Source organism: Stegodyphus dumicola, chromosome 11, assembly GCF_044657685.1.
Source record: "Stegodyphus dumicola isolate Sdum_Otavi_A_Nest chromosome 11, ASM4465768v1".
NCBI classification, from domain to species: Eukaryota; Metazoa; Arthropoda; class Arachnida; order Araneae; family Eresidae; genus Stegodyphus; species Stegodyphus dumicola.
In genome coordinates this window covers 88,686,109-88,701,393 of record NC_140778.1, presented here as the reverse complement: position 1 = coordinate 88,701,393, position 15,285 = coordinate 88,686,109, and the positions used below count along the sequence as shown (strand labels likewise).

Sequence of the window (15,285 nt, the reverse complement as noted above, 5' to 3'; positions counted from 1 at the left end):
ACGAAGCAAATCTTGTTAATGGTCTCCTTTTATATGAAATTATAAAATACATTTCTTAAATATCAGTATAGCGCTATGAATTGCATTGAATACGGATCGCTTAGCCAAACACTATTTACGCATTATAAAGTTTTATCTATTCCATTAACATGATTAAACAATTTATATAAAAAGTGCCGACATTTTCTTATACTGTTAGGTTCCTTTTAATTGCAAATATTCTGTTACATTGCACAAATTCACATTAACACAGGAAAGAACCAAATCCAAAGTAGTTATAAGTTCCCCTTGACATAACTCAAACGAAACAGATAATGGAATCTTTTCAGCCTGACGTCATAAACGGCAACCAATAAGAACAGGGGTGGTGGCTGGGGCCAGGCGCTTGTCTGTTACTATGTGCTTGACCGCGTTGTATGTTTTTTATGTGATAGGTTTCTTCGAGAAGTTATTATCTAAATGGACTAACCAGTAGTATTTTATTTTATCCTTAATAAGTGCATATGTAAGCGAATGACGTTATATGCCTTAAACATCATTATACGCAGTACTTGGAGAAATGCTGGTACTTTCCAGTTGAACCGAACGCGTGTAACTATAAATGCAATAATTAATATTTTTTTAGGTTCTAAATTAGTACATTTAAAAAGGAAAACTTACAACTTTCTTCTCGAACAATTATCTCTGAGGAATTAGAGGAATTACCGACAACATTGCCGCCAAATATTTCAAATCTGTAAACAACACCTGGAAGCATGCCTGTAAAACTATACGATGTTTCTCTGGAAGCAGAAACTTCTTTTGTTAGATAAGGTCGAAATGGAGATGAAGCGCGTATCCAGTACTGAAACTTTTCACCATTTTCATATTCAGCAGGAATATTCTGAAATAATTAACGAAATTTTACACAAATGGAAAACCGCAAAAATCAGATTCGAGCAATAAAAGCAACAGGTACTAAGAGCACTTACTTTCCAATATATAGTTATTGTTCTTCGATGAATATAACGGAATAGGTTTAGACTTTTTTTAGCTTCTTCAAAATCCTCAATTTCACTGCTAAACGAGGAATTGGCAATTTCTGGTGCCCAGTATGGAACTAAAAATTTGAATACAATATAGTACATATTAAAGGATATTGCTTTACAATTAAAAAATGCTTTTATGTATTAAAAATGCTTTTATGTATTAAAAATGCTTTTATGTATTAAATATAAAAACGCCACTCAACCGGGATGGTGGTTAACGAAGCTGACTGCCTGGGTTCGAACCCGGGAAAAGGCATGGATGTTTGTAAATGTATAGTGTCCGTGCGGCATGGGGGCACTCTAGATATGCGGTGAGCCGAAAGTCCTCTCGGGAGGTTAATGCTAGGGAAGTGTGTTTCCCTCGGACAATTCTCTCGAGGTGCTCCTCATCAAATGAAAGCTTCGCAGAAATTGATTTTAGGAGCCATTTTCAGAATCCTCAGAATTTTTGGAGATATTTATAATAAAAGGACAAACATTTTGCACGGGTAAAAAAGTAACAGTCGCTACTTTAAACGATTCGTCACTGAAAACTACAAAGATTTACAAATCATTACGGAAAATAAACTTATGACCAAAGGGGCATTATTTTCACTTGCACACACACACGCGTTTCGAGAGCATTTGGACTAAAAATATTTTAAAACAGCATATCTTTAGAATTTCTGATAGACAGTTTCGTGCGCTGGAGTTTTTTTTTTTTTTTTTTTCATACGGTATTGTCATTGCCAGCTGTGAAATAGTTGAGTTAGCTAATCAAAAATTCGTTAAAGTCTTACAAAATAAGAAATAAACAATGAAACATGTTCCAAATTCGGGCTTCCATATGTTCCTACTCGGGTGGAGGATTGCGTCATTCAAAATTTGATGGCTCTAAGTAGCGCTGTTTTCTCATAGTGGGAGAAACATGCATACATTCATACAGATTGTTCATTATACAATTTCTTTATTCTTATACAGGGTGATAAAATTTGGTGCCAACAATTTGAAGAGCGAAACGGACATTTATATTGAAGCGACGCAAAATGCTGTTTCGAGACTAATAGCCCTTCTGAGATAATGATCCTTTGGGCTAAAAAATAGTTTTAACTGAAAACTAGATTGCAGTATATGTTGAAGTCTGTAACAAATTGAAAGTACAGTTCTTTCGTAGCGGCTAATTATCTGATATTTCGAATATTGTGGAAAAAGTATAATCCCTCAACAAGTTATTCAGTACAAAATAAAGGATTCAAATGAAATGTACACCATAATTTATATATGCACAGAATAGGCTGAAGTAAAAATTCAGGACAATTTATGTATTTAAGAAGCATCAGAAAGGTGGCTAAAAGCTTTACTTTCTTACAGATTACCAGTTATCTCAAAAGTAATTTAAGTTACTTAAGTAAGTTATGAAAATAATTTCGTCGCTGTAGGTAAAAGTTTGGGAATGTAAAATTAAATTTTCATATTCCTTTACATATATAAGTCCATTTGAAATACATTTATATAGCTTTAGCGAATTAAATTCAAAACATGCGATACCCTAATAAACTCCCGAAAATAGGCAAAATCATTTTTGATTCAGATACAGATACTCAATGCAGAAGCATTAATTATTTAAACCAACAACTTTCTTAGCTGTTTCTTAAACGTACTCGAAGATCTCAAATTAGTTTGCTTAGGCAATGAATAATTTCTTGAAATGCAGTGCAAATTCTTCAGCTTCATTTGTTTAGTTGATCATCGCAAAGCACTCCAGAGCTACTTTGCTTAGTGGGAATCTAGCTTGTATTCATGTTGCATATGCACAAGAATATCATGAAAAGCTTATCCTGGCAGCTCCGAGTACTGGATTCCTTTTCGAAGCACTAGGGATTAATAAGGTTTTTACGTAAATGTTATATCACATACTGTTTTTGTTTTGGCGTATTTTCTAGGCTAGACGCTGCTAGTGTGATTTAGATTTTCTTAGCGATAGCTGTTTTTATAGTCATTTATCGTGAAACTACATTTTTCATTTAACCAGTTCAACACATTTAGCGATTTGAGACTCGGCCACGTTAGAGAAAATTATCACGCATGCACTTGCCATTTTCCGATTGCTAGAGCGAGTATTGTTACGAAATGTACAGGCATGGTAAGATACCTTCCCCGCAAAGCAGTTTTAGGGTTGCCATAAAATGGCAAGGGTAGGCATGGTTGCCACATTTGGCGATAAAGTTGGCGATATACCATGGACGGATAGAGAACCTTCTGGAACGAGTTCTTACCGGTTTAGTCCAGAATGTTCTCGAACACAAGCCGAAAGCTATATAAACCTTGCTGGTTCGCATTCTGAGGGTGTGCTTCATCGAGAGGGCGAGTCAGAGTGCCTCGTCTGGAGTGCGAGTTAGTTAGTATCGAGTGTGTCTCGTCCAGCAAGTCAATTCCTGGAGTCGATCGAGTTGACAGCCGGGCAGCGAGTGCCGAGTGGGTCGTCGAGTACACCGAAGGAGTCGGTTAGTGTATCGCCGTTAGTGCATCGTCGAGAGCGCGTGTTGAGCTCCGGGAAAGGCTGAACCGAAGAGTCAGGAGCTGTGCTCGTGTGTCGTCGAGTGCATCGCGAGTTGCAACGTGGCGAGTCTCGAGAGCACGTGGAGTTCCGAGAACGACCAAGCAGAATCGGGAGCTGTACTCCGGAAAGCAGAGTCGGGTGCTTTGCAGGAAGCTTTCTCGCCGTTATTGCCTGACAGTGTGAAGGCTGATTGTACCAGCGTGTTTATAGTAGATCTTCGACGACTGTAAAAGTGTTTTGGAGCTGTCCTCATTAATATTGATAAATAAAGTGTATTTCGATACTTCATCCAGTGTCGTCGTTATTCACTCCAAATCCACGAACCCCGTACGAACGTGAAGGAAGAAAATAACGTAACAACTGATGTCAGAAGAAAGAAAAACGCAACAGTATAAATCTTCTGATTTTCAACGACCGGATGCAAACTTTTCACAGTGAATCACTTTTAAAATTTCGTTGATTTGGACATCCGGTTTAAGATACCACTGTTGGGGGCTTCTGGGATACTGTAAAATGAGGTAAAGAGGCCAAAAGTAACTACCTGAAAACATATTACATTTTGAATTCCTGAAATAAAGGCAACATGTTTTGGGCAATGCTGAATTGTATTTTTTATTTTGTACCTCTTAGTCTCAATTCTTTTTCCCTTATTTTATCACTTTCGTTATATTTGTGCATTTTATTGAGCCTCTTTAGATGTAATAAATTTATATACATTTTGTTATTAGCTCAAAGGCTAATAATTTCGTTTTGGCATTTTGCGTTGAATACTTTAAGTGTCCGTTTCACTTATCAAATTGTTGCCAACAATAATTATTGCCCTGTGTTATATTTAAAGAAATTAAATAGTAAAGAATCCACATAAATATATACATGTTTCTCACACTGTGATAAAACGAAATCAGCCTATATGCAGTTTAGTCGTAAATTTACAATCCCTTTTTTCACGGGGGGAATCTGAAAAGGAGGGGATAATCTTGCTCGGGATGGTGAGAAAATGTGGGGGGCCGTTTAAAAATCTAACTTCTCTGCATTCAGTTTTATACAGAGGAAAATACAAATTGAATTCTTCGAATGAATGCAATTTTGTACAATGAAAACGTATTCTTGAACGATAAACTGTAAGGCAAATAACGTCTTTTTTCTAAAGCCATAGGAATAGAAAGACAGATATCAGTTATATCAATGAATTCATAGTAAATATTGGGATTTTCATTTCGAATTCTATGTTATATGTATGCAAAGTATCTAAGTATCTGAGAAAATAGTCTTAACCCAAATGGCTTTTAACTTTATCACGCCTAAAGACTGTTTTTCAATTACATCGTGGTCGCTGCTTTTTGGTTAATTTTCTAATAATATATAAACATTCATTTGTTTTTACTTGAGATTTATGAATAAAATAACGCAAACTAGACTGCAGATAATTCTTCAGAATGAAGTCAATAATACTGAAAAATACATTATTGATGCACTTTTTGGTTTTATATGTAGTAGTTAATATGGAATCCTTAAATTATATATATATATATCCCTAGGTATAAATGAAACAAAATATAGAACAAGGTATAAAATATCAAAGAAAAATATTTTTAATATACAATGTTCATTACGATACGTATATTTATGCAATATCAATATAAATGGTTAGTTAGGTTTCGTACATGTATAATTTATTTTTATATTTTGTATTTTTTGTATTATATTCAGTATTGTATACGTATCTGAAATTTAATTTTACTTGTTCTCGTTTTGGGTTACTACTTTAAATGAGAAAGAATTGTTTGGGCTTTTATAGGGATTAAATTATATACAATTAAGACCCGACTTTTCCCTTCTTTTAATAATTATATATATATAATATACTATTTTATAAGTATACATAAAATATAGCAGTTTTTTAAGCTACATATTTATATATCTATTGTTTGGTCTGGTTTGTTTGATTATAACAAAGCATTTGACTGCTATTTGCCCGAGGGTAAATATGCCTCGTGGAGGACTCTCTAAGCAAAACTGACTCGTATGCACATTAACATGGGAAAAACCACGAAAACGCCAATACCATTACGTCCGTCGGGATTCAAACCCCGGGTCGACCTACCAGTGTTCAACGAATTTACCGCTCAGCCGCTGGTGAGCCACACACATACACATCCCCACATATACATTCAATTATATTTACATGTCGTTTATAAAGTATAATAGAGTGCAATTTGGACTGATTGAATGGAAAGATCGGTTTGTTAATTCATTCCTAGTTTCAAATCGGATGCATGGACTCGGAAAAAAAAAAAAAAAATTGCACATTAAAATACGATCACTGAACTAAAGTGAGCTATTAAAATTATAACGAAGGTTTCGTAATTTATCTTATGAAAACAAAGTATCAGAATATAATTAAATGTTTTACTTCTTAGAGTGTGTGTGTGATTATGGCAAAGCCTCGAGGGCTATCTGCCTAAGGGAAGGGATGCTTTCGTGGAGGCCTTTCTAAGGTAAACTGGCTCGTATACACGTTACACATGGGGAAAACCACGAAAACGTCCATGTAACCAGCCCGTTCGAGGGATTCGAACCTCGGACCGAACTACCAGTGTTCAGCGACTTTACCGCTCGGCCGCTGGTGGGCTTTTACTTCTTAGAAAAATAGAAAATATGAATATTTGTGAATAAAAAGAAATAGCTTTAAAAAAGTAAAATTTAAATTTACGAAAATATAAAAATTACAAAATATTGCAGAAATTAGATAAAATAGCGAATAAACTTATTCGTCACAAGCTCGCTAAATGTAAAATGGATTCTGCAGTCAGAAAGCTCTCCTTGTCACAAAAATATAATATTCATCAGGTTTAACTGTTATTCAGACTAAAGTGCGAAGTTCAGGGAGTAGCATGCATTTTCCTTTGAATGAATAAACTAGCCCCCCCCAAAAAAGGGGGGGCACTTGAAAATTAGATGCAAAGTTAACAAATGGATTGAACGAGCTCTCCTACAGCCTACCACTATGTGTAAGGATTTTCGTGGATTTCCTTAAGGTATATAAATATGAGCTCATTTTCCTTAGCAAATTCTCCATGAAATCATGCCTTAGACACACCTTGTATGCTTTGCCTTATTTAATTAAATAAGCACACAAAATCAAAACTAGGATACTTTCCATAAACAATTAGTGCTAATTAGTGCTGTTCATCTGCAATTGGATTGGAGTATTTGTTTATAGCAGTGCTTTTCAGCCTCTTGTGTAATGCTTACATGTATGTAATGCTCAGGGGGGCGAAAAAGGAAATTCCTAGACGAAAATAATGTAATAGTGAAATGTTAATAAACAAATAAATATAATCATTAAATTAATTTGATAATTATAAATTAATTTGCAGTTATAAGGAAATGTATGTTATTTATAATCCCCCAAAAGTGCGTACTAATATTACGAGTACGTATTAAACTATATAATAAATACATAAGAGAACATTTCAAAACTTTTCGCACCCTATGTAATTTGTCTCCATTCTAGTACCATAAATTAAATAAGCACATTACACATTACGGACTTTCGGGACGCCACCGATAAACAACGGTACCTAGAGCCATCCAATTTTCAATAATGTAATCCTCCACCGAATATGGGCCTCTGGAAGCTCTAATTTGGAATTTGTTTTATCATCGATTTAATATTTTATAACTCTTTAACGAATTTTTAATTGACAAACTCAACGATTTCAAAGCAAGCAATGGTAACACTGTACGGGAAAAAAAAAAAAAAAAACATTTTTATCTCCAGCGCGCGACACTGTATCAGGCACTCTAAAGATATGCTCATTTTAAAATTATTTCGCCATATTGCTGTTGAATTGAATTTTATGATTTAAGTGCGAAAAATATGATATTTAATAAATATGGGTAACACACTAAACGTTAAAAATCACCCCTTTGCTCGTAATGTAAAATCTGAAAACTAGCAGACTTTTCTTTTATCATTTATTACCATTTGTTTTTATATTCTATTATATATTAAATATATTTTTATTTCTATTATATATATTTTTATTTTCTATTATATATTTTATATAAAGGCTTCTGCCACCTCATGTTTAGTTTAACGATTCTTTTTTCTATTATATACTTTCTATCGTTATTCTTTAGTTTTGTGCACTCGACTTAGTCAGGTAAAATGCAATAAATATAAAGTGCCTTTTACCTACATTTGATTTTATTTACTGCTTATCCTTTTGAAAAGGAAGGTCCGTGGTGACACGTACAAGAATAAAAGAATAAATAGCAACAGAAAGTTGGTAAAAAGTAGTGAAAATATAGCAAAAAAGCTTGGGGAATGGGATGGTTTGGCTTAATTTTGGCAAAGCACCATCTGCTTAAAGGGAGGATGCTTTCGTCGAGGACTTCCTAAGGGACACTGATTCGTATACACGCTACACATGGGGAATACCATGTGAATGTCCATGCAGCCATCCGTTCGCTGGGATTCAAAGCCCAAAAAGAACTATCAGTGTTCAGCGACTACGCGGCCACTGGTGGCGCCTTGGAGGATGGGAAGTCTAACAACGAGACATAGACGTGGGGGAAACCAAAAACAGGCAATTACGTCTCAGAAAATGCATGGTACGATTTAATGAAAAGTATTTCAGCTGGCAATCGCACCCATTGTTTTGCATTTGAGCCTGGAATGTTTCAGGTTAGGATACAGAAAGTTCTGCATATAACTCAGGGGTATATCTTAAATAGCTGGAAGGTTTAATCAACAGATAATATGTATAATAAAGCACAACTTATCTACAAAGGTTTCTCGTCTCCAGTTCTGAAGTTTTTGATAAAATGCTCCATCTTGCTTAATAAATACAAGATGGGTATCATTTTTTAAAACAGTTTGAATAATCCTTACTATCAGGAGGTGTAGTCATATAAAAACCTTTAGAGAACAACCAAGCTGAATCATTTTGTTCACTACATGGCCTGCAGCGAAAGATAAATTTATATCTTGTATTAGGTATCAAGTTTAGTAACTGTATAGAGTCTGTTGGTGAACCTGGCCATGCTTCCTGAAAAAAAAAAAAAAAAAAAAAAAAAAAAAAAAAAAAAAAAAAATTTTTATTAGAAATGCGATTGACTAAAACAGTTTATTTCAAGGTAATAGGGTATAAAAGTACTTATGGAAAATCCCGTCGACCACAAGAGACGGCGCCAATAGCGCCAACCCCCCCCCCAAAAAAAAAAACATTTACTAAATACAAGAAAAAAGGTTATATTCTTACAGTTCTTTAAAATTTATTAAATTATCATTTATTTATATTTAATTTTTCATTGAACCGCGTTCCCTTTCGAACTGACACTCGTTTCGCACAAGCCTTAACGTTGCAACGCCATTGCTTCTCAGTTTTTAAATAAAGCGCCATTTCGTGGCCATTCACACATTTTTTTAAGGCCGGTATGATTCCATAACTTTGGAAATATTCAACAGTATGCTCCTCTGTAGTAGTGTAATGAAGGTTACACCAAATCCAGCGTGTTTGAAGAAGACTATTCCATTTTTGGCGAGAAATCGCGTAGTTTGGCGTCTTTTCTTTAATAGGCAAAAATGGTCGACGGGATTTTCCGTAAGTACTGGTGTCAAAATTAAAAAGGAATTAAAGATGTTCGAAACAAATGTTAATGCAGCATATTAATAAATAAAACAGGGCAACAATATACAACGGAAGCTTATTAATGGCAGATTAGACATATTACAGGCATAAATCAGCAAAATAGAGTGTAATGGCGAGATAATTAATGCTGCATATTTTGAACTGGACGCGTTAAATATCTTACATGCAGCTATAATGTATAGTTATAGTATAAAGCACGCAGTTAAAGTACCTTACTGTTAATTTAAGCACTTGATCTTTATAGATTCAAATAGCGAAGTGTACGTATATGGATAAGTTAATTACGTACGTTGAAATAGCAACCCAAAAGATTTTAAATGAATTTATCAGATATATAATTACTGTTATTATAAATAATTATTAATTAAATTTAGCAACAACTAATTTTATGAAAATTATAGAAATATGAATTCATTATTACACTGCTTTTCATTTACTTAATAATATATGGCAAATAGATCCAATAGCAACACGTAAGACTGACAGTGTGAAGTTTACGTGGATGATAAAGATGTTATGCCAATGAACTGATGAATTATTCTACAGCAAAGTTAAAATCTCTGGTAACTTAAGATTCTCCATTTTTTGCAACACATTAACTTAGACATATCTAACATCAAAGTACCATAAAAGCTTGAAGTTTATTCATTCCTAATAATGACCATTCTTGACTTCTGCATTTTGACAGAAAAATGTTAAAATGTGTCTGGATCCATTTTCAAATGCTTAAGGGAAAACAATTTTAACCACGTGTAAATTAAATTAAAAAATCACATATTGTAAAAATTAATAATTCTAACCTTTTCCAAAGTCGCTCTATTCTTAATTTAAGATAATATTTCGCCAAAAAAAAAAAAAAAAAAAAAAAAAAAAAAAAAATTGGTATCCAGTCGACCGGCCAAGTAGCGCGTTTTAGCGCCGACCAACTTCCTTTAGAATTCCGCAGTACCGATTGGTGATCGTTCTTCAAATTTCCATCAACGGTCGACGGGATAATACGCAAGTACCAAGAAATTAAATTCAAAACGCTTGGCTCTCCGAAAGACAAAATTGCCAGAAATGTTAATTTTATAATTTGATATCACATTCACGGCTTGCATACAAATTGAACGGCGAAATGTTTGCAAGTATACGTAACTAAAAAGAAATATCAACATGGAAAAAGGGTTGATACGTAAATAGATTCAGTAACAAGATTGCTACGCAGATTGTGGTGAAAAATATTGTTATTCTATTTTATATTTGTTAGGTAAATGTTAAAAATACCTCACCAGATTACTCTTTTAGTAACAATTACGGTGATATTGCATATTAAGTAACAACATTTATTACTGAAAAAAGTAATCAAGATAATGAATACTAAAATGCAAAAGAAGTGTACAACTTAACAATTGGTATCCAGTCGACTTTCAAATAAAGGTACAACTTTCAAAAACTTTCAATAAAGGTGCAACATTTTTGCACAGCTGTACTGTCAGGAAAAATTGCTATTTTCCTCTAGGAATGTTAATACAATGCTACCACTACGGTGGATATTAAATGCTAACGAACGAAAAAAGGAATGTCAAATTAAGTATTGTTACATCAAGGATTAAAAGAGGACATGCCAAAAAGCCCGTTAGATAAGGTATTAAAGAGCAGGTGCTGCTTTTTCATTCTCTCGACATCTGGTATGGAAGGCATGTTGTCAACGTCAACTATGATATTAAACGTCACTTAATTGTAGCTCTAATGCATGGTTGAATAAAGTTCGAACAAATTAGAAGATATACTAATTGAACTCTTTATTTTTGCATTGCAGCGATATAACAGAGTTGCACAATAAATTTTGTATATGAAATAAGTATTTTGATGCTAAGAATTTTGTATATGAAATAAGTATTTTGATGCTAAGAATTTTGTATATGAAATAAGTATTTTGATGCTAAGAATTTTGTATATGAAATAAGTATTTTGATGCTAAGTTCTTTTCTTTAACGTTAAGTTTATATTTGATGACCCCAAGTTATTTAATTTAGTAAGCTAAGAATTTGAAAAATTACAAAATCATTGGCTAAGACCTTTTTATCTTCGAAACTGCAAATTAAATAATTCTTAAATAAAAGGAAATACCTTATGTTTTGTTTCATGAACAGGATGATACTGGATCTTGTATTTTAACGAAAGATGAGGTTCACAATGATATTTATTTTCAGAAGGAACATTCCAGTGAAGTATCACAGAGGATGGCTTAATATCGGTGAAATACGTAGTTAACGTTCCTGAAATAATTAAAAATTCTTTCAGATTTTATACAACCTGAAATAGGCTTTACAATAAAATAACAACTGACATCCTATAAAATTTTATTGCACTTTAACTACGCTTCATTTTAAATATACTCTAAAAATATATTTCAAGCGAATCTTTGTTTTAATACACAGAAAAAAGACCATGTCTTAAGAAAGAGTTCATGAAACGTATAACTTAGGAAGATTTGCTAGACTTTTCCCATTTTGGATTATTAACCTTTTCATAATCAATTTCTTCTTTCCATTTTTTTTTCATTATGCAATGTATTCCAATTTTATGTAAAATAGGTTAAACGTTTTAAAAAGTTTTATATAAGGGCCGTTTCTGAGGGGTAGTAGAATAAAGATATTCCAATGGGTTTTTAGTGGGAAATGAATATGCTCGGATGGGTGTACTCCAACTGCGCTAATGAAAATGCCCGCCCGGGTCGAGCTATAGTCCAACAGCGCTAATCAAAATTTCTTCCCCCTGCTGCCTACAGGGTTACAATTTAACTTTTCGAAGCCAATTGTAGCCAAGAGGAAAATAAAAATAAATAGAATTACATATAACAAGAACAAGTAAAAAATATCTAACAAGCAGGCTAATTACTTGAATAACTAATAAATGCGAGAGCTAAAAAAGAAAATAAAATATCATAAATTAAATAATTATAAAGCATACAAATTATATTTTTAATAAATTACATCAATAATAGTCAAGATGGCTGAAGTAGAGTGGGAAATTAATTCACTAGCGTGCAAAAAATTATTCCATATCAAAGCGTGTTAAAGTGTGCTAAAAGTATTTTTTGTTAATTAAAGTAATAATGTAAATGTTTGCAGAAATTAAATTTAGTTAAATTTAAAAAAAGCTTAGCATGACATCTATTATAACAGCATTACTATGCATTTGGAACACTGACGTATAAATTGTAAATAAATTTAAACTATTATGCTAAGAATTTTTTTCTAAAATGTATCTAGAAGAAAGGAATTAGATAAAAAATACTGCAAATTAATATAATCAATCAGGCCTCTCAATAAATAAAAGTTTATTTTAACCAAAAATTAAAAATTGGGATGCAAAAGTTTGAGTAATACTTGGAAATATCTGAACATATTATTAATTAGAAATGTATAATTAAATTAATAAAAAGCTAATTAACAGTAACATTAAGCTATATTTCATTCAATCTAAAACAAGCAATCGATCAGGAGCTCCGCATAACTGAAGTTTTAATGCTATTTTACGTAGATTTGCGTATAAAATAAAAATTGCATTTGTGAAACAAGTGAATAATGTACTGATAATCAACAGGAATTAAAATACAGTGGTTAAAATATAACTACTTGTCAGAAGGTATGCAAAGTTGCCATGGCTAGAGAAATTGAATGATTGTAGAAAACTCATAAAGTTAAGCGCTACAGTGTGAAAAGAAAATTCTGCAATAAACATGTTGAGAAAATTAGATGGAGAAATAATCCTTAATTTATTGATATCCATATAAACTCTATGCTTTTGAAAAAATGTTACATATAATTTGCACCGAGGTATCAATCGCCGAAACAGAGTTAATTTCTTTCCTTATTTTTCTTATTAGAGGGATTTGTAAAAAGATATGCTAAGGTAAAGGTGAAAACTTTTGCAATATTTTTAAAGAATAAATTAAAAATGTATTTTTACTTCATGAACTGAAATTTTTACGCTACATTTTTACACAGTAAATAAGTACAAAAAAAGAAATAGCTGGAGGATCACTGGGACTAGAAACTCTGGTCGAACTACCAATGTTTAGTGACTTTTCCGCTTGATCATAAGACCTTTTGAAATTAGGCTAAACAATATATTAAAGAAAATAGAAGATACAGCACACGTAAGAACAAAAGGGGGCTGAATTAGAGATTTATATGTTTGATGAATGAGTTAAACTTACCTGTATGCCATTATAAAATATTAGGAATGTAGCATAAAAGCATGAGGGAAGAAGGCAATGGCAATCTAAAAATCATTGTAATCTAAATGTATAACATTATCAGTATCTGCTATTAATTTCAATACTGCTGAAAAAATTATAAATGAATTATGTTATAAATCACACGAACTAGTTGCATTATAAATTACAACAGTTAGAAATATTATTAGTGTGATTTAGCGACCATCTTTGTTAACAAATAATTTCAAGTAATTAATTTTACAAATAATTCAGCCTGAAACTAGGTTAGAAAATAAGCTGCATGCTGAAGATTAAGCTTTACCAAGGTGTTAGAGATATATTTCCTTAACTAGAGTTATGATGCAAGGAGAAGTCCAATTTTTAGATTTAATAAAGAGAATTATTTTTAATTAAATTAGAACTGTTTACCTAAAATGGTAAATTTGAAAGTTAAAACCATTCTGCTATCTAAGAAGATTTGTTAAGATTTATCTAGACAAAAAAACTTATTTAAGATGAGCTACAAATCCGATATTTGATAGGTTGATTATGTATCAGTTTTGTGTATGTCATTAATCTATCAATTTTACTATTCAAAACTGCTATATATATATCAGCGACTAAAATCTACAACTTGGAAAGTTTTTAATTCTTACAGAGAATAAAAATGATCTGGCTCATCATTCCTTTAAGCATCATAAAACTTTAAAATGAGTGTAAAAGGAATTTATTTTTACTTTAGCACACGCCAGACTTTAAATTAATATTTGGTTTGCATGCACAATTTTTACGATATTGATAAACGAAAATAAAGGCTTGCAGTCTCAATAGAATGTCCCATTAATGGCGATAAATAACCTTTTGTAGCACCCAATCTTCTTGGTAAAGAAATAGGGGACAGGAAACGTCGCGCAGTTCGTGGATTAGATGGGAGGGGGGACGGGGAACTTCGGTCAAATTTGACGCAGTTCGTACCCAACCTGCTGGGATATACGTATTATATGTTTCATTCATTCACAGTGATAGAGGTAGATGGAAGCTTTTGCATAAAAAAGTTCATGAGACATTTATTTTAGGAGAAGGGAACGTTATTGAAATAAATTTAAGAAAACAGGCATTTCTAGCACGTCGATAATTTATAAATCTATGATAGGATCCTGACAACCTATGAAAGGTTTCATAAAATTTACACGTAGATATACTGCCATGATATAAACTGCCCAGCCATGAAGGAGCGGTCGAAAAAAATATTTGATTTTCACGTACAGATAAGGCTACAGTCGATACAATTTAAGATGGTCATTAAGAAGCGGGTGTTTAATTTTGGATGATACTTTGTTGAAACTCGTATAGCATCGATTCCACGAATGTCCAAAGAACGTTCGAAAGGAGAAGAATATAATATTGCGGATCATGTGTTGATCCGAGTCCACTATTTCGTGACGGTTGCAGATTTTTAATCAACGTCCAACAACGTCTTATTCTCGACTAGCAAGATATCGATGCGTCAGCCTGGACAAGAAAGCAAATGAGCAACTTGCAAATTAGTTCTGTATACAGACGTTGTGTGTGGCCAGACGTTTTCAGAATATGGGAGGTCCTACAGATTTGTGCTACGGGTCGCAGCATCTCATGAATACAACGTGTTGTTAATATTCCTGTAGCGAGTACTGAAGGTGAGCAGTTGTTTGCTGTGATAACATTTCAAGACTCCACGTTGGCAAACTTTGTAACGCTCCAGAAAGGCAGAATACAGCACTCGATGGTTACGTCGACACCAGACTCATGTGGTAACCTCCTAGACCTCCCATATTCGAAGACTCATTATTGGGGAAACAAACACTAGCTATT

At 33.0% G+C, this 15,285-nt stretch overlaps 1 protein-coding gene across 2 annotated transcripts in view; it reads right to left on the bottom strand.

Annotated features, from left to right (window-relative positions):
* Nucleotides 1-15,285, bottom strand: part of LOC118203250 (cytokine receptor-like) — a 40,413-nt gene that overhangs the window by 11,276 nt on the left and 13,852 nt on the right. For both annotated transcript variants that reach the window (XM_085826469.1, XM_035375520.2), the window contains 4 exons: nucleotides 11,340-11,488; nucleotides 8,468-8,624; nucleotides 972-1,099; nucleotides 661-883 (listed from right to left, as the gene is read on the bottom strand). In XM_085826469.1, coding sequence (XP_085682595.1) covers nucleotides 661-883; nucleotides 972-1,099; nucleotides 8,468-8,624; nucleotides 11,340-11,488 — 657 coding nt within the window. The remainder of the gene's footprint in view (nucleotides 1-660; nucleotides 884-971; nucleotides 1,100-8,467; nucleotides 8,625-11,339; nucleotides 11,489-15,285) is intronic.